At 40.8% G+C, this 24,183-nt stretch overlaps 1 protein-coding gene across 7 annotated transcripts in view; it reads left to right on the top strand.

Moving 5' to 3' along the window:
* dzank1 (double zinc ribbon and ankyrin repeat domains 1) overlaps nucleotides 1-24,183 on the top strand; it is a 101,439-nt gene that overhangs the window by 41,146 nt on the left and 36,110 nt on the right. For all 7 annotated transcript variants that reach the window (XM_059648410.1, XM_048536268.2, XM_048536269.2 and 4 more), the window contains exon 13: nucleotides 1,438-1,660. In XM_059648410.1, coding sequence (XP_059504393.1) covers nucleotides 1,438-1,660 — 223 coding nt within the window. The remainder of the gene's footprint in view (nucleotides 1-1,437; nucleotides 1,661-24,183) is intronic.

The following is a 24,183-nucleotide window of genomic DNA, read 5'->3' as shown; positions in this document are numbered from 1 at the left end:
CTGAAAACTTCTCACATTGCATAGAATTTACAGCACCAAAAAGAGTTAGTCAATCCAACTTATCTGTGCCAATGTTTGTGCTCTATTCTGCCTTCCTCCCACCGCTTCATTTCACTTACTGGCATCAGTTAATTCTCCATAATAAGCAACTCATTGGTTGAATGGAGTTATTAAGAGTCACTCATTTTGGCATAACTGTTTTGGGGCACGTTATGCTTTTGTATAGCAGCAATGCATCCAATTTTTCTCTTATGTTTATACATTTTAGGGTTTGACATTTTTTGGAAGCATAAATCTCAGTCCTAAGTTCTACTGCTAAGCTTTAATTATAAAGTTCAGCAGTGTTGGAAGGATCTGGGGGTAGTTGGATTAGGTGCTGTAAAATGATACACTGTCAGCAGATGGCTGTACAGTTTGTCTCATCCAAAAACACAATTTGTTTAAAGAGCAACCATGACTTCTATCTGTGTATTTATCTTTTGATACTGCAAACATGGAAAGTTCAATTATGTGAATACTGGCATAATGTTGCCTCTAATCATTGTAATGAGCTTTTACCTGTATCCACCTTAATTAATATTTGTTAAAAGCTTTTTAACCACCTAAACACAGAACCTGCTTACAATCCAACTTCCATTTAATCTTTCACCTTTGGAATCCATGATACACTTATCTCAAAGTCCATTAACGGCAGGTTTAAATTGCCTTGAGTATTCAATGTGTTATCATCACTGCTTCCACATGTTTTATATAGCATTCCAGTTATATGTCTAGTACAGTCTAAAGTCTAATGTTATTAGTTAGGCCATGCCTTTGTCAAAGTTGATTTTGAAATTAACTTGACTGAACAGCAAACTTGGTGCAATAAAATTGGTTAGAATGTATGGCACTGAAGCAATGTAGTTTTATTAGATTGACAAAGACAATGTTAGGTGTGATTCTTTATCAATTAACACCCTTGGCACTGAATCAGAACATTATGAGTTCAAGTCTGTTTTTAAGGAGTTAAGCACAGACCAGTGAAGGAGTGCTGTACTGTTGGAAGTGCTGTCTTCTCAGCAAGATGTTAGTCTGAAGCCTAGTCTGCACTATTCATTAGATATGAAATACCTCAAAACACTGTTCAGGAGAGAGCAGGTTCTTCTTAGTGTACAATCACTCAATGTACATCAGTAAAGAATGGATTATCAGCAAATAACCGTCACCTTTCCTGGATTACAACAATTGTAAAGTAAATTGCATTCTTGTGAAAGGTGCTGTAGAAATACAAGCTTTTTTTTCCAACTGTGTTATCTGCTCTATTAAAATAGCTTGAACAAGAACTCAGAAGAACATATTAAAGGTTGTCCTGTAGTTGTAATTTCTGTCATGGTTACAAACCCCTAAAGACTTGAGTGTTCAATGTATCATCTCACTTTTATTTTTTTTGCTCTGAAGACCACAGATCTGATTTCTTCTCCAACCTGGCAACCTTTGACCATCCCACTACTGAGGTTTGGGTTGGAATCTAAGAAGGACCAAGGCACCCAAACAGTTGGTCTTTTTTACCCATCCTGCAAGATGCTAGAGAAGAAGGAGATGGAAGTCATAATTCAACAAGAAAAACAGCAGAAGATGACCAATCGGCGTCCCCTTCTAACAGCCATCAGCCCTGGAAGGGGTGCGTAATGTTGTTTACATGCTTGAAATCCAGACGCATCTAGGATACGCCATCCAGTATAAGCACAACCTACTGAACATGGTACAGTTCTGTCATGTCCAATAACAATCACTGAGTCACCATAGGTGTGGCTACAATTACACTGTTTTAGCTACGTTGCACTCATTTTAGCTTAAAAGGTCTTGCTTACATGTACACAGCACAGGTAAATGTACTTTGTGTGTTTACTTACTGAACAAACATCTGAGATATTTAAGTAACCAAGACAGTAAAGAGCTTTCAGTGATCAAAAGTAATTGCCTACTTTGCTTTTCAGCTCATTATTTTTCCATAATGCAGAAAAAATTGTTAAAGTTTACGAGCATGCGCAGTAGCCAGCACTGTCTATTTTGCATTTTTATAACTAATCAGAAATGCACTTAGCCGTAAATCCTTCCAGTTAGCCACATGTGGCTTTACTATAAGCCATGTGTAGCTGATGGCTAATGTATTTAGCGACACAACAGTGCTTTTTCACAGTTTTTGCTCCACTGATGCAAAGGCATTGCTAAGAACAGAGACACTAAACTTGTGAAATTCTAATAACCAAACTTAGTGGAATTATGGTACAGCAAACAGTGTTAATTACAGTTACTGTATGACTAGACTGGATGACCCCCACTAAATCTTGAATTCAAATGGGGTGATGTTTAAAACAGGGTGACTATTTCTCCACTGCAGAGCAACTAAATTCCATCTTAGTGAATGGATTCTGGACAGATCACCGGGAAGAACAGGTACTATTGTGAATTATTGCTTTACTCACATTTGGAGGGGTGTGGGAAGTACTACTGGTGGATGGATCTTAATCTAAAACATATTGGTGGAATAAGGTACTACTTTGAATGGGGAGGGAAAAGGAGGAATCATTAGACTGGAAATGCTAACAGTTTCTCTTTTCACAGATGCTGCCAGCCAGCTTGAGTTTTGTCAGCATTTTCTGATTTTATTTCAGATTCCACAGTATTTTGTTTTTATCTTGTGGTAAATGTGTCCTAGTCGCGATCATTTTAGTTGGGAGGAATTTCAATGAAACCTGATCTGATCAGTTTGGAAGGGTGAAGTATTAATAATGACGAGAATCTCATCTGGATTCCTTATAAGTGAGGTACTCCTGGTGAACAATTGTTGGTGTAGACAATTTTCATAGAAACATCAAAAATAGGAGCAGGGTAGGACATCATGCTGTTTGAGTCTTCTCCACCATTCATTATGATCAAAGCTGGTAGTCCAACTCAGCAGGTAAGTCCTGTTTCTTTCTCCATATCTTTTGATCTCTTTTGCTCCAAGTGCTTTATCCAACTCCTTGAAATCATACAGTGTTTTGGAGTTGACTGCTTTCTGTGGTCACAACTTCTGCAGGCTCACCACTCTCTAAGTGTCGAAATTTCCCTCATCTCAGTCCTAATGACCTCCTCTCCATTCTTAGACTGTGACCCCTCGTTCTGGACTCCTTCGCCATTTGGAACATTCTTCCTGTTTGGAACATCTACCCTGTTAGAATTCCTGTTAAAATTTTATAGGTTTCTGAGATTTCCCCTGATTCTTCTAAACTCCAGCAAATACAATCCTGACTGATTCAACTTCTTCTCATGGAGATTTCATGGAGTAAAATATTACTGTGGTTAGAACCTGATCTAATTCACTTTGGTAGGATGATGTGTGCCTTGGATTACCTTTTCAAGTTGAGATTCTATGAGAAGAGGGTATGACTTGGATTGCCCTGTTAAGGTTTTCTAAACTGGATAACTTTGGGCGCGATTCAAATAATGAGTACATGCTGGCTCAAGACCACTTAGGTAGGGTGAGATGGTACTGACAAATGAGCCTTCTCGGTGTCTATTTTTGAGTGAATTTCATAATAGACAATAAGCATATGATGAGGATTTCCACCATCAGACTTTTAAAAATGTCAAACACTGCTGCTTGGAAGGTATTTATTGTTTCTGCAGCAAAAATAATGACACATGCTTTCAGAAGGAAGTGACATTTGAGATCTATGGGTTTATTGTTCAAGTGCATAAGATAAATAATATTAGGAACTCAGATCTACGTTACACATAAAATAAGATATGACGTAGACCATCAATCTCTAAAGTTCTGTCTTGGCAGATTTTTGTACTAATACTGTTTCTCCATTTTTTTTTCATGTCCCTTAATGCCCACGTAAATACTGAGTCTGATCTTTCCCTTATTTGAGGTAACTGGAAAAGTGAAAACCATGCCTCTCAAAAATATTACAATATTATTTCTTAGACTTCTGCCTTTTTTTTTGGTAAATCTGTGTTTCAGCGAACTGATCAGTTAGTTACACTATTTATAATCTCTCTCGTTGTCCATAATAGAAAAGAACACTTGTCATTTATATTGCACCTTTTATAGTCTGAGGATATACCTAGGAGATTTGCAGCCAATGAAGGCTGTATTTTTGGCAGTGTATGTTAAGCTTTTTGCAACCAGTTGGTGAAGGGAGAGACCAGAAATCAATCTTTGCTTACTTTTAGATTTATTCACAAAGTGAGAAATTGAAAAGTAAAGTTCCTAACTCTTAAAAACACACCTCCAGAGTCAATAAATGCCTCTTTACATTTGTATTCAATTTTTTAAGAAGTTATCAACCCCTTAAAGGCGCTTTCACATTATTGCAACAAAATGGGGTCTACAGGAGAAAGTTATTAAGTTAAAAGAAATATTTCCAGAGTTATAGTGGACACCAACCCCTGCAATACTCTGGTTGTGGAAGGACTCAAGTGCACTGGTCGACATCACGTGCTTCATTTATTTTCCAATTGGTTGATTTGATGTGTTGTCACACATACCAAAGTACATGGAAAAGCTTTGTTTGTAAGCAGTGCAAGCAGATCATAGTAAGTAAGGACATACAGATCATAGGAAGCAAGGACATAGGGATCATAGGGTAAAAAATACTTTGAAAAAGTGAGGCATACAAGTTACATCACATGGGACGTGCTCAAGGCAAGATCCGCATTAACAAGATCAACATTGTTTGAAGTTATAGAATCCATTCAGCAGTCTAATAATGGCATGGAAGAAGCTGTTCTTACACCTGCTGGTGCGTGTATTCAAGCTTCTGTATCTTCTATTTGATGGAAGAGGTTATGGGAGAGCATTATCGCAGTGAGATAGGTCTTTGATGCTGTTGGCAGCCTTTCCATGACAACAAGAGATGTAAATGGAGTCCATGGATGGGAGGTTGGCTTCCATGATAGTCTGGGCTGTGCACACAACCTTCTGTAGTTTCTACGATCCTGGGCAGAGCAGTTCCCGTATCAGGCCATTATACAGACAGACAGTATGCTTTCAATGGTGTATCTGTAAAAGCTGGTGTGGGTCCTTCTGGACATGCCAAATTTTCTGAGCCACCTGAGGAAGATGAGGCGTTGTTATGCCTTGTTGACCATCATGTCAATGTGGGAAGTCCAGGGCAGGTTGTTGGTTGTTGTCACTCCTCGGTATTTGATGCTCCCAACTCTCTCAACCTCCATTCCTTTGATGTAGATGGGCCATGTTCTTCTCCTGTCTTTCTGACTCCAACATCTGCAGTTCTTACTATCTCTGAATGAGTTATAACCCCACTGCAAAGCCTTTTCTAAGGATGCCCCCCATTTCTGAAGAAGGATCCCGACCCGAAATGTCAACTTGCCTGCTGCTCTGATGCTGTGTGACCTGCTGTGTTCCTACAGCTTCACACTGTGTTATTTGGGATAGAAGGAATCTGTTGTGAAGAGATGGGCTTCACTTGAACCATGCTAGGAGCAGTGTCCTGGCAAATCAAATAACTAATGTTGTAGAGGGGACATTAAGCTAATTATTGAGGGCATTGTTTTGGAGACTGGGATCCGTAGGTTGACAAAGCAAAAAAAAGGGCAACATTATAGAACAAAAACAAAGTAGCTGAAAAAGCTCAGCAGGTGTGGCAGCATCTGTGAAGGAAAAAACAGAGTTAACGTTTCAGGTGTGGTGACCCTTCGGACATTGTAGAACAGCTATTTTGATGTTGATACCCAGACTCAGATGGGTTGAAATAAACATAAAGAAGCGGAAAGTAGGATCAATAAAAGAAATAAAACATTAAAGGGCAAAATTAAAAGCTCTTTAGTGAAATGCGTGCAGTATTCAGAATAAAACAGATGATTTAGCAGGCCAAATCAAGTTAAGGAGTATGATCTTACAACCATTAAAGAAACATGTAGACAAGGTGATCAAAGTCTCGTGGATGCCCAGTTAAGTTGAGTTGCTAGATCTGTTCAAAATCGGACCTGTCATGCGACATGATAGAAGTTATTCTCAGTGTCAAGATGGGACATTGTCTCCACAAGGACTGTGTGGTGGTCATGCTTACCGATATTGGCACAGACAGATGCATCTGCAATAGGCAGATTGGTGAGGATGACATTGTTTTTCCCTCTTGTTGGTTCCTTCACCACCTGCCACAGACTCAGTCTAGCAGCAACATCATTTAAGACTCAACCAGTTCGGTAATAGTGGTTGATATTGAAGTTGCCCACCCAGAGCGCATTATACTGCCTTGCCACATTTGATGCTTCCTGCAAGTTCAACATGGAGGAATACTGATTCATCAGATAAGTGAAGGATGGGGTACGTGGTAATCAACAAGTGATTTCCTTGGCAGTGTTTGACCTGAGTCCATGTTGAGGTCTCGTATAGCAACTCTCTCCCAATTGTATACCACTGTGCCTTCATCTCCACTAGGACTGCCCTGCTGGCGGGGTAGGACATATCCAGAAACACAGACGGAGATAATTATGGTGGTGCTTTGGACGTATGTTGATCTGACTAATTAATGTATCATTCCATGAGTATGACTGTCTCTCCCAGCTTTAGCACTTGCTTCCAGATGTTAGTAAGGAAGATTTTGCAGGGTCAACATGACTGTTTGTTGTTTCCAGTATTAAGATCAATGCCAGCATCTCCATCTGATTTCATTCCTTTCTTCATGGTCGAGTAGTTGTTATAACTGAGTGCTTGCTAGGCCATTTCAGAGGACGTTTGAGAGTTAACCACATTGTTGTGAATGTGGAGTGAAGTGTAATTCAGCCAAGATGAGGATAGCAGTTTCCAGTGAAACTGATAGGTTTTTACGACAATTGAGGATGGTTTCTTGACCATGATGATACCCAGAACAGGAGGGATTCCAGATTTCTATTGAATTCAAATTCCACCATCTGCCCCAATGCAATTAGAATCCAGGTACTCAGAATTTTACTTAGATCTCTGGATTACTAGTCTAGTGACAATACCATTGGTCCATCACCTTCCCCTTAAATTGTATTCATAAAGTGTTGCAGATCTGCTCCGGACAAATTTTTTTTTTTAAAAAAAGGAACACCTACAGCACCTTTCACAATTTTAGGATGATCCAACTCATTTTAAAAGCCAATATAGTATATCTGAAGGATAGTTCAATGTTGCAAAGCACAAAATATAGCAGCTCTCCTCCATGTTGTGTTGGAGTGTCAACGTGTATTTTGTGCAGCACTCCCTAGACTCAGTGGAGCTTGAAGCCACAACCTTCTGGCCCAGGAATGAGAGTGCTGTCACTGAACCACATCTGACAGTAAACAGGTAAAGGACCAGTGAGATGTAAATTGGAAGTGTACAATGAAACTCAGGGTTTAATTGCTATAACAGATATGTGCCAGCCCTAAAATACACTTAAGTTTTCTATATTTTTATTAAGAACTTACTTCGAATTATAAAGTGTAACTGTTGGAAGTAGATTCACTTTTTTTCAGATTACACATGTTCTTTTTCTGTATTAACATGCAGGGTTTGGATCCAGCAATCGTATATAAGCCAAAATAAGTCATGTTTTAGGAATGCAGAACCACCTTTCGAGAGCCTCATGGAACCACAATCATTACTAAGATGTAGGTGTCATCAGCTAATCATAGTGTAGGCTTATCTGTCTTACAGAAAAGGTGTTCCTTAAAATGGAGCCAAAAACTGACTCTTCACTTAGAGTTGCAGTTATGCTTTTTGCACATGTCTCCCCATTTTAGTGATGTGTCCATCATGGCGTGCAGGCAGAACATTGCAGTGATGTTTGTTTTTCCAGTGCTGAGTTAGCACTCTTTATGTATTTACAGAAGAAAACCAAAACAAAGACAGAATCTTTCTTGCCACAGAGCCAGTTGTGACAGAGTTGGTAGTTTTCATGCCACTGTGCTAGACATGCATTCAAATCATGAGACTTGAGCATGTAATCCAAGCTGCGACTATGGTTATATAAAAAAACAAATTGTTTCTGCACTGTTGGGTGACATGTTAAACCAATGTCTGATGTGCCCTCTTAGTTCAGACTTTAAAAAGCCATGGTAATATTTTAAAAAGAAAACTGTGGATTCCTGGTGCCCTGGCAATCTGTCACCGAACTGTACTAACTCAGGTCATTAGGTCATTATCTTAATATGCAAATCACACCTGCATTTCTTTCTTAAAAATCATGATGACACTATAAAAGTACTTCATTGGCTGTAAAATACTCTGGGACATAGTTGATAAGGTTTCCTTCTATAATGTTCTGCTTGGAAATTTTTACAGGAAGCATACAATGAGTCAATAGTAACACAGTTGATAGGCCTATCAACTAGGCCTAGTTAATTTTTTTAAAATTCATCAGATTCATCTGAGATTGAGAAAGTGCAACATGGGAGGACTTTTCTTTCTCATATTAGTAGCCTGCCAATTGTGGTAATGATTCGAGCACTTGCTTTCACAGCTCAAAGATAAAAAATTTACATCTATCTTGTTGTGTTGCCAGCCCAAGTCATGTGACAATTCTCTTCAGATTTAATGATTACCATGCTGCTAATCTTCCTGTATTTATGTTGCGTAGTATGGATAACCAGCAATGGGTGCATTTGCTGGGTTGACCCTTTCCTGATTGGTATTGAAGACACCACTGCAAATTTGCAATTTGACTGGATCCTCCCTGGAGGGGACAGTTCATCCGGGTCAAACACTGTAAAAATCTGTCTTCACATGCAAAAGTAGACTAGGATATCCTCTGTCCGCAAATGGTAAGTGCGACCTACATGCCACAAGAGGGCAGAGTCGCTCAACAGAGGGCCCTCCCAAGGAGTATCTTGCTACCTCTGACAGCACTAGTGTCAGTGGGGCAATAGTCTAAAAAGGTTATCGATTCAGCCACTCTTGAGATAGTTCTCTTATTTTCCATTTCCATTGAAGTCATCGTAAATAGAATCAGGAGAAGGGTTTAACCAGCTGGTATCACCTGTTTTACAATATTATCCAAAGTTATAATTACTGTTATTATATTTATATAATTTTCTACAATGGCAGATTTGCCAATACAGTCTACCAAAAGGTAATGGAAATCTGAAAACTGTCCCTCAAAAGATTGCAGACAATCAACTCTAATTTTTTAAGATTGAGTTAACTATTTCTTTGTTGGGGGTAAAGGTATCAAGGCATATGAAGGCAAAGTAGATAAATGATGTTGAGCCACAGATCAGCCTTGATCTGAAAAATTTATGGAGCAAGCTTGAGGGGCTCTGTGATCTCTTCTAGCTCTCATATGAATGAAATGGGGCATCAGATGTGAGTGTGGATGGCAATGATTTACCTCAATTCACAGCATGTAGTATACGGTCATTTTTAACTTCATGTTTGCTACTGACTCAAATTGCTGTGTGGACATTAGAATCACTTCATGATGATTATGCAACTTCTGAATCAAGTGGAATCTAAAATTGTCCAAAATGTTACCCCTGAAAAGTAACATATAGCTTCAATTTGTTCAACCACGGTTACAGCTCCATAATGTTGTTTCCAAAGATACTCAGGTTTGACCTGAGTATATAGCTGTTCTGGATTGAATTGCATTATAAGATTTTTGACTTCTTGTGTTTTGAACACTGTAAGAATAGTAAAACCACTCCCTGTAGTTATTTGCAGCCAGTTCCAAAGAATGTAGATCTAACACAAATTGCTGTATCTTTACCCTGCCCCTCAGTACCTGCCAGTGCTTGTAAGATACAGGCCAGTGCATGAACTTTCTCAGGCAAAGGTGTGGCTCTTTGTTAATCACTGCCTTTGGATTCAAACCCTTCCCACAGTCACCCGCACAGAGCATTAAGTTCTTGTGGTCTGAACAAGCATTTGCACTCTGCCATGCATTTCTTTGTAAAATCTGCTTTGTAGTTTTGTTTTAAAAGAAACCCTTTAACTTTTAACTGTACCTGTGGTAAAATATGCTTTTTTTTCACTTTTTGAGCTCTTTTAAATCTGCAGGTATTCAAAGTTATCCTTGTTGAATATTAACAAAACAATACAGGGATTTGTCTCTACATTTTACTCTCTTTTATTTTCCTGAGCTATATTGGAAAGGTTATTCGACTAAAGGTTTATTGTCTATCCTTTCTATTCTTGATAGTTCAGAGGCAGTAAAGTAAGTTGGTATTTATCAGAACTCTGTTTAATTGCTTGTACGTTCCTGCTCCTTTTTATTATTTGGGAACATAATTAGCCCCAGGCAGTTAAAGGTTCTTATTTGTTTTAGTCATCGGCCCTTTCTGTGTTTAACCTTGTGAATGCTGTTTTTGTTTCTAATTGTACATGTTAGCCATTCCATTGCCTAAATCTGCCTCTCCACATTTTGTACTTACATAAATTCCATTCCCTGAAAGTGCAATATTTGTAAGTTTGGTATAGTGGTAATTTGAATGCTCACTTTTCAGTTATATCCAGAATTGGACATTTATGGTGCTTGGTGCCAGTACTGCTCCACTGCATTCAAAGTCCAACATTGGTTTTGGACACTGCGCCAGAAGAAGCAAATGTCGGCTTTTGGTGAGATTGCAGTGCAAATTCACCAGAATGATACCCGGGAGAAGGGACAGTGAGTTAGATTAGGCCTGAATTCCCTTGAATATAAAAGACTTTTAAAATATTTGTTCACAGATTGTGCATGTCACTGGCTAGGCTGGTACTTATTGTCTGGCTCTAATTGCCAAGAGGCAGTTCAGAGTCAACCACATTGTTCTGCACTGTCTCTAGAGCCACAGGTCAGACCATATAAGAACAGCGAATTTCCTTCTCTAAAGGGCATTAATGAACTAGATAGATTTTTTTACAGCAATTAACAGTTGTTACATGGCACTCTTAATCCCAGATTTTATTGAATTCAGATTTCACATTTCCAAAAGATAGAATTTATGGATTGCTAGTCCAGTGACATTACCATGATATCATTACGTCTCTTCAGGTTACCTAATTGTGGTATTTATGGTGCTGGTAGGATTTGATGGGGTACATAAGAGAGACTTTTTATTCTGGTTATGAGTCCAGAACTAGGAACATAATTTTAAAATTACAGCTAGGCCAGTCAAAGTGATGTCAAGAAGCATTTCTTTCACACATAAGACGGGAAATCTAAAACTCTATTCTCCAAAAGGATAATGAAGCTAGGTCAGTCAAATATTTCAAAACTGAGATTGGTAGATTGTAGTGAGGTATGGGTATCAAGTGCTGTTGTACACAGGCAGGTATCCAGGGCTAAGATACATGCCAGTGATGATCTAATTGAATGGCAGAACAGGCTTAAGGAACTGAAAACTGACATTTCGGGTCTGGACCCTTCAGACCGGAAACATCAGCTTTCCTGCTCCTCTGATGCTACCTGGCCTGCTGTGTTCATCTAGCTGTACCCCTCGTTATCTCAGATTCCAGCATCGGCTGTTCCTGCTATCTCAAGGAACTGTATGGCTCTTCCTCTGTGTTTCTGATCATGTGATGCTGGATTGAATCTAGTCAAACTTGTACGAATAAATTGTATGTCACCTGTTTGCAAATGGAAAAATGTGCAAGACCAAGGGATTTAAGTGGAAAAACTGCAAGTAATTGTGAATGAATTCTAATTTTCTGAATTAACATCAATGTATCTTTAAGTTTCATCTATGTCCTTAGAGACTCAAATGCTTTACATGGATTTTCCACTGAGATGTTGGCTGCTGATATGATTGGGGATTTTAAAAGTCTTATTGTTCATGGAGCAAGTCATACACAAGAGTTTAGCAATTTCATCAAAAGGTCCTGACTAATTAGTGTTTGTGAAAAATTAATCTAAAATAAAATTTCCAATCAATATAGACAAATTGTATTTCACCCTGTTAGATATGTTTGGACATGAATCAAGTGTTCAGAAACTTTAATATAATTGCCTTTTAGTTTTTATTTTAGGTAGTCTTAAAATGCAATTTCACATTTATAACAGCAATTAAAAAGTTTAAAAAAAATTTTTTAAGTGAACTATTTAAAGATTATTCTTGCTGCCAACACACAAAATTATTGTTAAAAAGTGCAACTTATAATTGAATTGGTTATATATTGAAAATAATGCTGATGGGAAAATCATGTGGCCTTAGTTCTTGCATGAATAATGAGATGATTTCTGGGTCAGGAACCCAGATGCAAGAGTAGCAGGCCTTCTGATTGAAATTTTCCAGTAGGCGTCCAATTCAAAACCACATTCTGGATTGCTTTCCATTTAGAGAGAGTGGGCAGAATAACAGTTTTGGAGTCCAACTTAGCACATGGTGTTTAAAAGTTCACCTCAAGCCTTCGCAATCATTTGCACTGTGGTAACTTAGAGAAGACATTTCTGAAGAAAATGGAATGGAGATAAGGAAGGTTGACAGTCCTGTTAAGTTGTGGAAGTCGCCTGCAGAAACTGCCAGTAGTTTTCTTACCTAGACCACTGCTGTTAATATCAATCTCACTGATGTGCTTCAATCATCACAAGTGTCTTATGTGGCTCATTTCAACCTTTCATTTCTTCTTTTCATCGTACTGAATACACATCCTTTCTGGGCCTCCGTATCTTGCAACTCACCTCCTCTAATCTGCTGTGTTCCAAATTTTGCTTGTGATCCATCTGCTGTTGGCAAAGCCACAAATGGTGGATAATATCTCTCAGCTCCATTTTCTTTGGGTTGCCACCCCACAGATTTATGGCATGACTCTGAATCAGCCCATGAGAGGGAGAGATTTTCCCATTCTTCCCATCTGCGAATCTGGCAACAGTGACCGCAGAAAATTCCCTCCAATATTAGCTGTGAATCAATACATTGTTTTCACATTTGCTCAAAGATTGGGGTGGGCTCATGCCCAAACCTGCACCATTAAAATACAAGATGATACTCCCACTTTAATACTGAAAGAGGCTGCATTGTTGGAAGTACAGTCCTCCAGGTGCAGTATTAAACCAAATTACCATGCCATGTTAGTTATTTACTGTGGAATCTCAAGCACTTTTTTAAAGAAGTGCAGATGAGTGTCAATGGCCTACCTGATGTCTATGCATCAATCAAAATCATTGAATCAGATTATCCGGATATCACTGATCATGGGACCTTGTTGTGAATCAGTGTTGCACGTTTTCTATGTCATAACTCTGCACTTCAGAAGTAATTAATTGACTGTAAGGCATTCAAGGGTGTCCTGAGAACATGAGAGCTACTAGATCAATGTAATCCTTTCCAAACTTTCTCAGGTGTCCATGGTATATTTCTAATGCACTAAAGCAGTGCCAACATCAGCTCATTTCCCCTTCTAACAAAGAAATAAATTTTAAAAATTAGTCAAGAAGTCCTGAATTATGATAAAAGAAGACATTTTGTGAGAATATGTTACACTCTGAAGTCAGAGTTGAATTCACTTTATCTATTCATTGGCTTTTTAAGAATTCTCATAGTTTGCACTTCACAGTTGCACCCAAACGTAACTTGAAGTGGCACTGGTCAGATACTTCATGGTTTCCCCTAATATTCATTTGCATAATCAAAAACAAAATTTTCCATGAATTAACACAGTTTGGCAGTGTAACAGAATATAACTTTTTCTGATTTTATCATGCTGTAAAAAAAAATGTATCTCTTGATATATTTAATAAGACCATTGCCATAAAACATTGGAGCAAAAATTAGGCCATTTAGTCCATCAGGTCTATTCCGCCACTTAATCATGGCTGATAAGTTCTTCAACCCCATTCTCCTGCTTTCTCCCCATAACCTTTGATCCCCTTGATAATCAAGAACCTGTCTATCTCAGTCTTAAATGTACTTAATGATCTAGCTTCCACAGCCTTCTGTAGCAGTGAATTCCATAGATTCACCACTCTCTGCTGAAGAAGTTTAGCCTTATCTCTGTTCTGAAAGGTCCTCCCTTTACTGTAAGGCTGTGCCCTCGGGCCCGAGACTCTCCTACCAAAGGAAGCATCTTCCCAACATCCACTTTGTCCAGGCCATTCAGCATTCTGAAAGTTTCAATTTGATCCCCCCATATCCTTCTAAACTCCAATGAGTATAGTCCCAGAGTCCTCATATGTTAAGCTTTCCATTCCTGGGACCATTCTCATGAATCTCCTCTGAACCCACTCCAGGGCCAGTACATCCTTCTTGAGATATGGGGCCCAAAACAGCACACTAAGCTCCAATAAAGCCTCAGTAGTACATTCCTGCTTTTATATTCAAGTCCTCTCAAAATAAATGCCCATGTTGCATTTGCCTTCCTGACTACTGACTCAACCTGCAAGTTTATCTTGAGAGAATCCTGAATTAGACCTCCCAAGTCTCTTTGCACTTCAGACTTCTGCATTTTCTCTCCATTTAGAAAATAGTTCATGCCTTTATTCTTCTTACTAAAGCGCATGACCTCACACTTTCCCACATTGTACTCCATCTGCCACTTCTTCTTTGCGCACTCTTCTAACCTGTCCAAATCCTTCTGCAGCCTCCCCACCTTCTCAATACTACCTGTCCCTCCATCTATCTTTGTATCGTACGCAAACTTAGCCAGAATGCCCACAGTTCCTTCATTAGATTATTAATGTATAAAGTGAAAAGTTGTGATCCTAGCACTGACCGTTGCGGAACACCACTTGTAACCAGCCACCATGCTAAGAAAGATCTCTTTATCCCTACTGTATGCTTTCTGCCAGACAGCCAATCTTCTATCCATTCTAGCACCTTGTCTATAACACCGTGGGCCCTTATCTTACTCAGCAGCCTCCTGTGTGGCACCTTATCAAAGGCCTTCTTGAATTCCAGGTAGATGACATCCTTTGGCTCTTCTTGGTCAACGCTGGTCATTATTTCTTCAAAGAATTCTAGCAGATTTGTCAGACGTGACCTCTCCTTGATGAACCATGCTGACTTTGCCCTATTTTACCATACATCTCCAAAGATTCAGAAACCCTCATCCTTTTACAATGGACTCCAAAATCTTACCCATGACTGAGGTTAGGCTAATCAGCTTGTAATTTTCCATCTTTTGCCTTACTCCCTTTTTAAACAGGGGTGTCACATTAGCGATTTCCCAGCCCATTGAGATCCTCCCTGACTCTAACAATTTCTGAAAGATCACCACTAACTCTTCCACTGCCTCTTCAACTATCTCCTTTCAAACTCTGGGGCATAGGCCATCTGGTCCAAGTGGTTTGTCCACCTTCAGGCCAATCAGTTTTACTAGCACCTTTTTGTTCATGATGGCCACCACACTCAGCTCTGCCCCCTGACTCACTCGAATTTTTGGAAAGTCACTCGTGTCTTCCACTGTGAAGACTGACGCGAAGTAATTATTCAGTTCCTCAGCCATTTCCTTGTTCCTCATTACTTTCTCTCCACCGTCATTTTTCAGTGGTCCAGTCTTCACTTCTGCCTCTCTTTTGCCCTTTCAGATATATAAAGAAACTCTTACAGAATTTATTTATATGACTGGCTAGCTTACCCTCATATTTAATCTTCTCCCTCCTTATTTCTTTTTTTTGTTGCCCTATGTTGGTCTTTATAGGCTTCCCAGCTGTCTGGTTTCCCACTACCCATCACCACATTATATGCTTTCTCTTTGCATACATGCCATCTCTGACCTACTTTGTCAGCCATGGTTTCCTCATCCTCCCTGTACCATGCTTCTTTTTCCTAGGGATGAATTTTTGCTGCATGTCTTGAATTACTCCCAGAAACTCCTGCCTTGGCTATTGCACTGCCTTTCCTGCTAGGCTTCTCTTTCAGCCAATTCTGCCCAGTTCCTCCCTCATACCTCTGTAATCACCTTTGTTCGGCTGTAAAACTCTGATTCTATCTTCTCCCTCTCAAATTACAGAGTAAATTCTATCATCTTATGATCAATGCCACCTATGGATTCTTTCACCTTAAGCTCCTGTATCAAGTCTGCCTCGTTGCACAACACTAAACCCAGTATTGCCTGTTCCTTTGTGGGCACCACCACAAGCTGTTCCAAAAAACCATCTTGTAGACATTCCACAAACTCTCTTTCTTGCAATCCACTACCAACATGATTTTCCTCGTCCACCTGCATATTGAAATCCCCCATGATCACTATAACTTTGCCTTTCTTACATACCTTTTCTGCCTCCTAGTGTATCTTGCATTCCCAGCTCCTCACTATGGTTTGGAGATCTATACACAACGCCAACTATGTTTTTTTTAACCTTCATGGCTCCTCAGTTCCACTCACACAGATTCTCTATCATCTGACCATACTTTGTTTATTCCTCTTGATTTAATTTCATTCCTCACTAACAAGGCAACCCCACTGCCTCGGCCCACCTGCCGATCTTTTCAATGAGATCTATATCCTTGGATATTCAGTTCCCAATCCTGATCCCCTTGCAGCCATATCTCAGTGATACCTATCACATCCTTCCTACCAATTTTGATCTGTGCCACAAACTCATTTACCTTATTCCTTATACTGCATGCATTCAGATTTAAAACCTTCAGTCCTGTATTAACCATCCCTCTTCTCATTTTCATGTGTTTTTCCAGTGTTTGATTGCTAGCCTTTTCCAAACACTATTTGTGTCTGTGCTGGAGACTTTAATAACCTCTCCTGAATTCTCCTTCTCTGTCATTTCTTTCATATTTTTCCACTTAGTTGAATCCACCACGACAAATGTTAACCTGTTGCTTTGTTTCCCACCAGGACAAGTTTGGCTAGTCCCTACCACCTCCCTCCCCCCTAACTTTCTAGTTTAAGGTCCAGTTGACCAACCTATTTAACCTATTTACTCTTTTCGCTAGAACATTGGTCCCAGCTTGTTTCAGATGGAGACTGTCCCAATGATACAGATCCCTCCTCTTCCAACACTGATGCCCGTACCCCATGAAAAGGAACCCCTCTTTCCCAACCACTCATTTAGCTACATGTTTACTTCCGTTATTCTCATGTCCCTATGCCAATTAGCATGCGTCTCAGGCTGTAATCTGGACATTATAACCCTTGAGGACCTGTTCTCTAATTTGGTTCCTAGCTCCTGATAATCTCTGAATAGGTCCTCTTTCCTGGCCTTGTCTAAGTTGTCTGTTTCGGTGTGGACCACAACTGGATCCTCCTCCTCCCAGTCCAATATCCTTTCAAACCAGTCAGAGATATCCCTTACCCTGGCACTGGGCAGGTAACACACCATGCAGGACTCTTGATCCTGCTTACAAAGGATACTATCTATCCCCCTAATTATAGAATCCCCTAGAACTACCACCTGTCTTTGTGCTCCCCCCTCTTGAATGGTCTCCTATACCACGGTGCAGTGGTCAGTTGGCCCGTCCTACTTGCAGGCCTTTTCTCATCCACACAGGGAGGAAGTACCTCATACCTGTTGGACAAGATCAAGAGCTGAGGCTCCTCTTTCTGACTGCTGGATCCCTCTACTTGCCTTGCTTGCAGTCACACCCTTCTGTCCCTGGCCGCTGAACAAATTTGAATTCTTAATCTACCAGGTGTGACTGACACCTGAAACAATCTTCCAGGTACTTCTCCCCCTCCCAGATGTGCCGCAGTGTTTGAAGGTCCGATTCCAGCTCATCAATCCTGAGCCAAATTTCCTTGAGCAACCAATGCTTGCTGCAGATGTGGTCACTGAAGTTGGAATTGGGATCAGCCAGTTCCCACATCATACAGCTACAACACATGGCCTGTCCAGCCATTTCTACTTAGTTAACTACCTTATTAATTTAAATAATGTATTATAATATGTTAATTAAATTTGTTGATACTTTCTTCCCTCCAACAACTTGCTGCCTGAAAAAAAATTCCCACTACTGGATCACCAAAAGAATAGAGGAAAAAAAAACTTACCTTACCTTACCGATCCTCCACACAGTCTTTTTTTTTGGTTAGAGGAGGAGGATAGGTGGGAGACATTACACGTGTAGTGTTTCGGGTTTAGGTAATGCCTGAATATAATAGTTCACTTCCCGGTGTGCACTCTTGCCAGTCCTGCTACTCAAATCATTTATGAGTGATAATTTGGTATCATTTTACTTCATATACCTGTGAGGTGGGTTTTAATAGAAACCTTTTTCAAAAAGTGTCTAGTCCTTTCAGAAGTTTTGTTTAAATCATTAGTGTACACTAGTTCAGTTCATAGTAAATGTGATGATTTATGATACGAAAAACATTGAAAATAGGTCTCTTGTGGCATTGTTCCTAAGAAGGCCAACACAATTTGAAGAACTTTCCTGACCCAGCACAATCTGCAGAATCTTGCAATTCTGACTTGGAGTATGGTATATTTTGTGGCTGGTATCCTATATGAGGGTATGAATCTTAAAACCAATGTAGTAGATTTCAGAAAACATGTACAGAAGTGGCTTTTCAGTATAGCTCACCTCCATTTTTAATTCCCTGTTCTGCTTCTGCTAATTTTGCCTAGATTGCTGTGGTATTAAAAATAGGAATCTTGACCCTAAATTTCCAATTTGCTGTTTATGCTGTTTATTTTAAATTATTTCAGCAAAGCAAAATTATATCAGGTAATGACAATTGTCCAAACTCTGCTTCATGATCAATGAATAGTTTCGCTGAATAATTATTTCCATTAACAAATTCAGCTGGAATGGTAATTTCCCATTTGTTACTTCTGATGAACTCAGCAGGATTTAGTGACTGGGAAGGTGAAAATAGATGGCTCAATCCCTCTGAATTCCTGGGACAGAACAAAATGGACTACAAAATGGTGTCTGTTTTTGATAATGTGTGTGATAAAGCATTGTCTCAGAGCTCTGTTGCTTTCCCACACAAAACAGGAACATTAAGAGGTTGCTCCAAGCATTCATCTGAGGCTTGTTGAGCTCATTGATCGAGTGCTGGACCCAAGAATTGTCCCTTCCATTTATTGTGTGAATAATAAAGAAAACACAATTAACCTGCTCTCCATCATTGATCAAAATCAACAATAGCAAATTTGTTATCAGGCCCACATAATAATTTCTCATGCCTTGCGAAATGGAGGCCAGAATTAATAAATAGTGAGTGTAATAAATACTGTCTTAGGCATGGCTTATCAAATTTACATTAACAAAAGAGTATCACCGAAAAAAACTCCACCAACCTCCGGATACAACGCATCATCCTCTGACACTTCCGCCGTCTACAATCCGACCCCACCCTTGTCTGCCTTCCGGAGAGACCACTCTCTCGGCGACTCCCTTGTCCGCTCCACACTCCCCTTCAACCCCACCACACCCAGCACTTTCCCCTGCAACTGCAAGAAGTGCTACACCTGCCCCCACACCACTTCCCGCAGCCCCATCCCACGCTCCAAGTTGACTTTCCATATCAAGCAGATGTTCACCTGCACATACGCCAATGTGGTATACTGCATCCGCTATACACGGTGTGGCTCCCTCTACATTGGGGAAACCAAGCGGAGGCTTGGGGACTGCTTTGCAGAACACCTAAGCTCGGTTCTCAATAAACAACTGCACCTCTCAGTTGCGAACCATTTCAACTCCCCCTCCCATTCCTTAGATGACATGTCCATCCTGGGCCTCCTGCAGTGCCGTAATGTTGCCACCCGTAGGTTGCAGGAACAGCAACTCATATTCCGCTTGGGAACCCTGCAGCCCAATGATATCAATGTGGATTTCACCAGCTTCAAAATCACCCCTCCCCCCACTGCATCTCAAAACCAGCCCAGCTCGTCCCAGCCTGCCTAACCTGTTCTTCCTCTCACCTATCCCCTCCTCCCACCTCAAGCCGCACCTCCATTTCCTACCTACTAACCTTATCCCGCCCCCTTGACCTGTCCGCCCTCCCTTCCCCTCCCTACCCCCCCCACCTATACTCTCCTCTCCACCTATCTTCTCCTCTATCCATCTTCAGTCTGCCTCCCCCTTCTCCCTATTTATTTCAGAATCCTCTCCTCCCTTTTCTGATGAAGGGTCTAGGCCCGAAACATCAGCTTTTGTGCTCCTAAGATGCTGCTTGGCCTGCTGTGTTCATCCAGCTCCACACTTTGTTATCTTGACTTTGTCAAAAAACATAATTACACAGTAGAAGAATGTCATATTTTTAAATTACAATAAATTCTGTTTGTTTATTTTCAGAACATATTTGTCCTTATTTAAATGTAATTATGTATACTCAAACTGAACTTCCATGTCCTTTCACGTATACCTTTTGATAGCCACGCTGGGCAAGAGCCCATAACATTTTTTCCCCTTTGCCATTTCACTGTCTGCTTCCTTTCATTTCTCCCCCTTCAGTGCTGTGTCTGCCAAATCTTTACTTCAATTTTCTATCAGTCCTCAACCTTCTTATCTAACTGTTGCTGTCTGTCTGCTGATAACCTTGGTGCACCTCCTGGGTTATGTTGCAGGAACTGTAAAGCAATTCCATTGTAGCCTCCTAATTCTTTTACGTATGTTAACAGGACATTGCCATGTGTCAGCTGTTGTGGAGGATTGATGGACTTTAAGGAAACCTGACTGATGATGACACCATCATTTGTCTTCTGACATTTCCATGCCAGGCTATACCTTGTATTCTTTGCCCATCAAATTTTTGTGGTGGAAATATTATCCTTATAAAACTACAGCTTGTCTACTACCTGCTCCCCTACCATCACCACCTTTCTCCCCTGGTAGTTTCTCCTTTAACTATCTTACCTTGATCCACTATTGTTCCATTGGCTTTAAATTCCTCAACCATGACTGTCTAACCAACTATCAAACTAGATGTCACACTGAGATATCTTCAGTATTATCCTTTGCTGTTATCTGTACTGAGTGATGTTTCATCCTTTAATGATTTCAGCTTCCATCTTGTCTTGTTTGCCATTGAGTTTGCTGCCTTCCTACCCTCCCTAAATCTCGCCTAACGTCGCCTACCCCAAGTGTACCGCATCATGTAGTATTGTTGCGTTCACTCTGACAACTTTTGTCTTTGATTTTTCTTAAAAACGTTCACTCATGGGATATTGCACATCGCTGGCTGAGCCAGCATTTATTGTGTGTCCGTAGCAGCCCTTGAGAAGGTGGTGGTGAGCTGCTGCCTTGAACTACTGCAGTCCATTTGCTTAGGTTGACCCACAATGCTCTTATGGAGGGAATTCTACAATTTTGACCTAATGGCAGTGAAGGAATGGTGTTATATTTCTAAGTCAGGATGGTGAGTATCTTGGAGGGGAACTGGCAAGTTGTGGTGTTCCCATGAGTCTGCTGCCATTTCCCTTCAAGGTGGAAATGGCTGTGGATTTGGGAAGGTGCTGTCTAAAGATCTTTAGCAAACTTCTGCTTTGCATCTTGATAGTGTACACAGCTGCTACTGAGCTTTGGTGGTGGAGGGAGTGGATGGTCAGAATAGAATAATAATTTATTGTCATTTGTAGTTATGAAATTACAGTGAGCTGTGTGTAAGTCACCACAATTTGGTGCTATTTCAATTACAGAAGTTATAAAAAGAAATAATTGACACAACGTTAGGACATAGTTGATCATTTGTTCTCTCCACGGCCCCTGGGTTTTGAAATGGCTATGAGATGCTGTCGCCGGCCCTGAGGCCACCAAAGCAAGGATATCCAGACCAGGCCACAACACTGCCACTGCTAAAGCTAACGACGAAGCCACTGCATCGCTATCATAGTGGAGAGGGACAGACCAGACCCACCAAGTTGCCAACGCTGAAGATGTGGCTCAAGTCGTCACTTCAGTCGTCTGACAAAGCCGCCACGTTGTCTCATTGCCACAAGGGATGAACTGGAACCATCGTACTTCCACTACTGAAACTACTACACCGCCACCAGGAAGAACAAACCAGATGAAACCTTCGACAAAGCCTCAGCCACTATGACCATGAGGAATGGACATCCAGATCCAGCACACCGCTACTGCCACAGCAGGCCCTGGCAACTGCCTTCCTCTATGAGGGGCAGGAAACACGAAAAGGTGAACTTTGCTGCCGAATAATGTGGTGATCAGGTGAACGGGGACCTATAGGCACAGAGCATGAACACTTCCGAACACCGCGATGTCAGTCAAACAGGCTGCTTTGGTCCTGGCTGGTGTCAACCTTTGTGAGTGTTGTTGGAGCTGCACCTGTCCAGGCAAGTGGTGAGTATTCCATCACATTCCTGACTTTTGTCTTGTAGATGATGGACAGATTATGGGGAGTCAAGAGATGAGTTACTCACTGCAGTGTTCCTAGACTCTGACCTGCTCTTGTAACTATGTTTATGCAGTGAATCCAGTTGAGTTTCTGGTCAATGGGTAACCTCCCAGGATGTTGATAGTGGAGGATACAATGATAATAACACCATTGAATATCAAGGGGTGATGGTTAGGTTGTCTCTTACTGGATATGGTTATTGCTGCCATTTGTGTGGCGTGAATGTTACACACCACTTGTCAGCCAAACTCTAGATATTGTCCAGATCTTGTTTCATCTGAACATAGATTACATCAGTATCGGGGTTGGGGGGCGGTGGTGGGTGGGGGTGGTTCATGAATGATGCTAAACATGGTGCAATCATTGGCGAACATCCCCACTTCTAAGGAACTGTCGCCAGACCTGAAACATTAATTCTGATTTTTATTTCACAGATGCTACCAGACCTACTGAGCTTTTCCAGCAATGTTGTTTTTGTTCCCACCTCTGACCTTATGATGGAGGAAAACTTATTAATGTAGCAGCTGAAGATGTTTGAGCCTAGGACACTACCCTGAGGAACTCCTAGAGATGTCATGGAGATGAGATGACTTACTTCCAACAACCACACCAAACTTCCTCTGAACTTGGCATGGTTTGAACCAGTGGAGAGTTCACCCCCAGTACCCGTTGATTCCAGTTTTTCTAGGGCTCCTTGATGCCACACCCAGTCAAAGATTGTCACTCTCAACTCTCCACTGGAATTCAGCTCTTTTGCCAAGTTTGAACCAAGGCTGTAATGGCATCAGGAGCTGAGTGGGCCTGGCAGAACACAAACTGGGCATCACTGAGCAGATGCTGCTTGCTAGCACTGTTGATAATACCTTCCAATACTTTACTCATGATCAAGAGTAGACTGATGGTGTGGTAATTGGCTGGGTTGGATTTGTCCTGCTTTTTGTGTACAGGACATATTGGGCAATTTTTGACACTCAGGTTAGATGCCAGTGTTGTAATTGTTCTGGATGAGCTTGACTATGGGAGCAGCAAGTTCTGGAATACAAGTCTGCAGTACTATTGCCAGAATGTTGTTGGGTCCCATAGCCTGTGTAGTATCCAATGCCTCCAACTGTTTATTCATATCATGTGGAGTGAATCAAGTTGGCTGAAGATTGGTGTCTGTAATGCTGGGGACCATTGGAAGAGGCCAAGATGGACCATAAACTCAGCGCCTCTGGCTAAAGATTGGTATGGATGTTTCAGCCTTAACTTTTGCATTGATATGTTGGACTCTTCCAACATTAGGGACGGGGATATTTGTAGAGCCTTCTCCTACACTGAGTTGTTTAATTGTCCACCACCATTCATGACTGGATGAGACAGAACTACAGAGCTTAGATCTGATCTGTTGGTTATGAGATTGCATTGCTCTGTCTATCGCTTGCTGCTTATGTTGTTTGGTACACAAGTAATCCTGTTTGATAGCTTCACCAGGTTGACATCTCTTTTTAATTATGCCTGGTGCTGCTCCTGGCTTTCCTTCCTGCACTGTCCATTGTACCAGATCCCTGGCTTGAAGGTACTGGCTAACTGGAGGAAATGTCAGACCATGAGATTACAGATTGTGCTGGAGTACAGATGTACTGCTGTTGATGGTCCACGGCATCTCATGGATGCCCAGTCTTGAGTTGCTAGATCTGTTTGAAGTTTGTCCCAATTAGCTTGGTGACAGTGCCGCACAACATAATAGGATATTCTCATTATGAGGGTGGGACTTCACATTAAAATTAAAACTAAATTAGTATTAATTTAATTAAGTGGTCACTCTTACTGATGCTGTCATGGACAGATACAGATTAGTAAGGATGAGGCCAAGTATGTTTTTCCCCTCTTGTTGGTTCCCTCACCACCTGCTATAGACCCAGTTTAGCACTATGTCTTTTAGGACCTGACAAGCTTGAACAGTAATGCCATGGCCAAGTCACTGTTGGTGGTCAACATTGAAATCCCCCAACCAGAGTTCATTTTGCACC

The sequence above is a fragment of the Stegostoma tigrinum genome, chromosome 9 (assembly GCF_030684315.1).
Source record: "Stegostoma tigrinum isolate sSteTig4 chromosome 9, sSteTig4.hap1, whole genome shotgun sequence".
In the NCBI taxonomy this organism is placed as follows: domain Eukaryota; kingdom Metazoa; phylum Chordata; class Chondrichthyes; order Orectolobiformes; family Stegostomatidae; genus Stegostoma; species Stegostoma tigrinum.
Note: the sequence above shows the minus strand (reverse complement) of the source record. Positions and strands in the feature narration are given on the sequence as shown.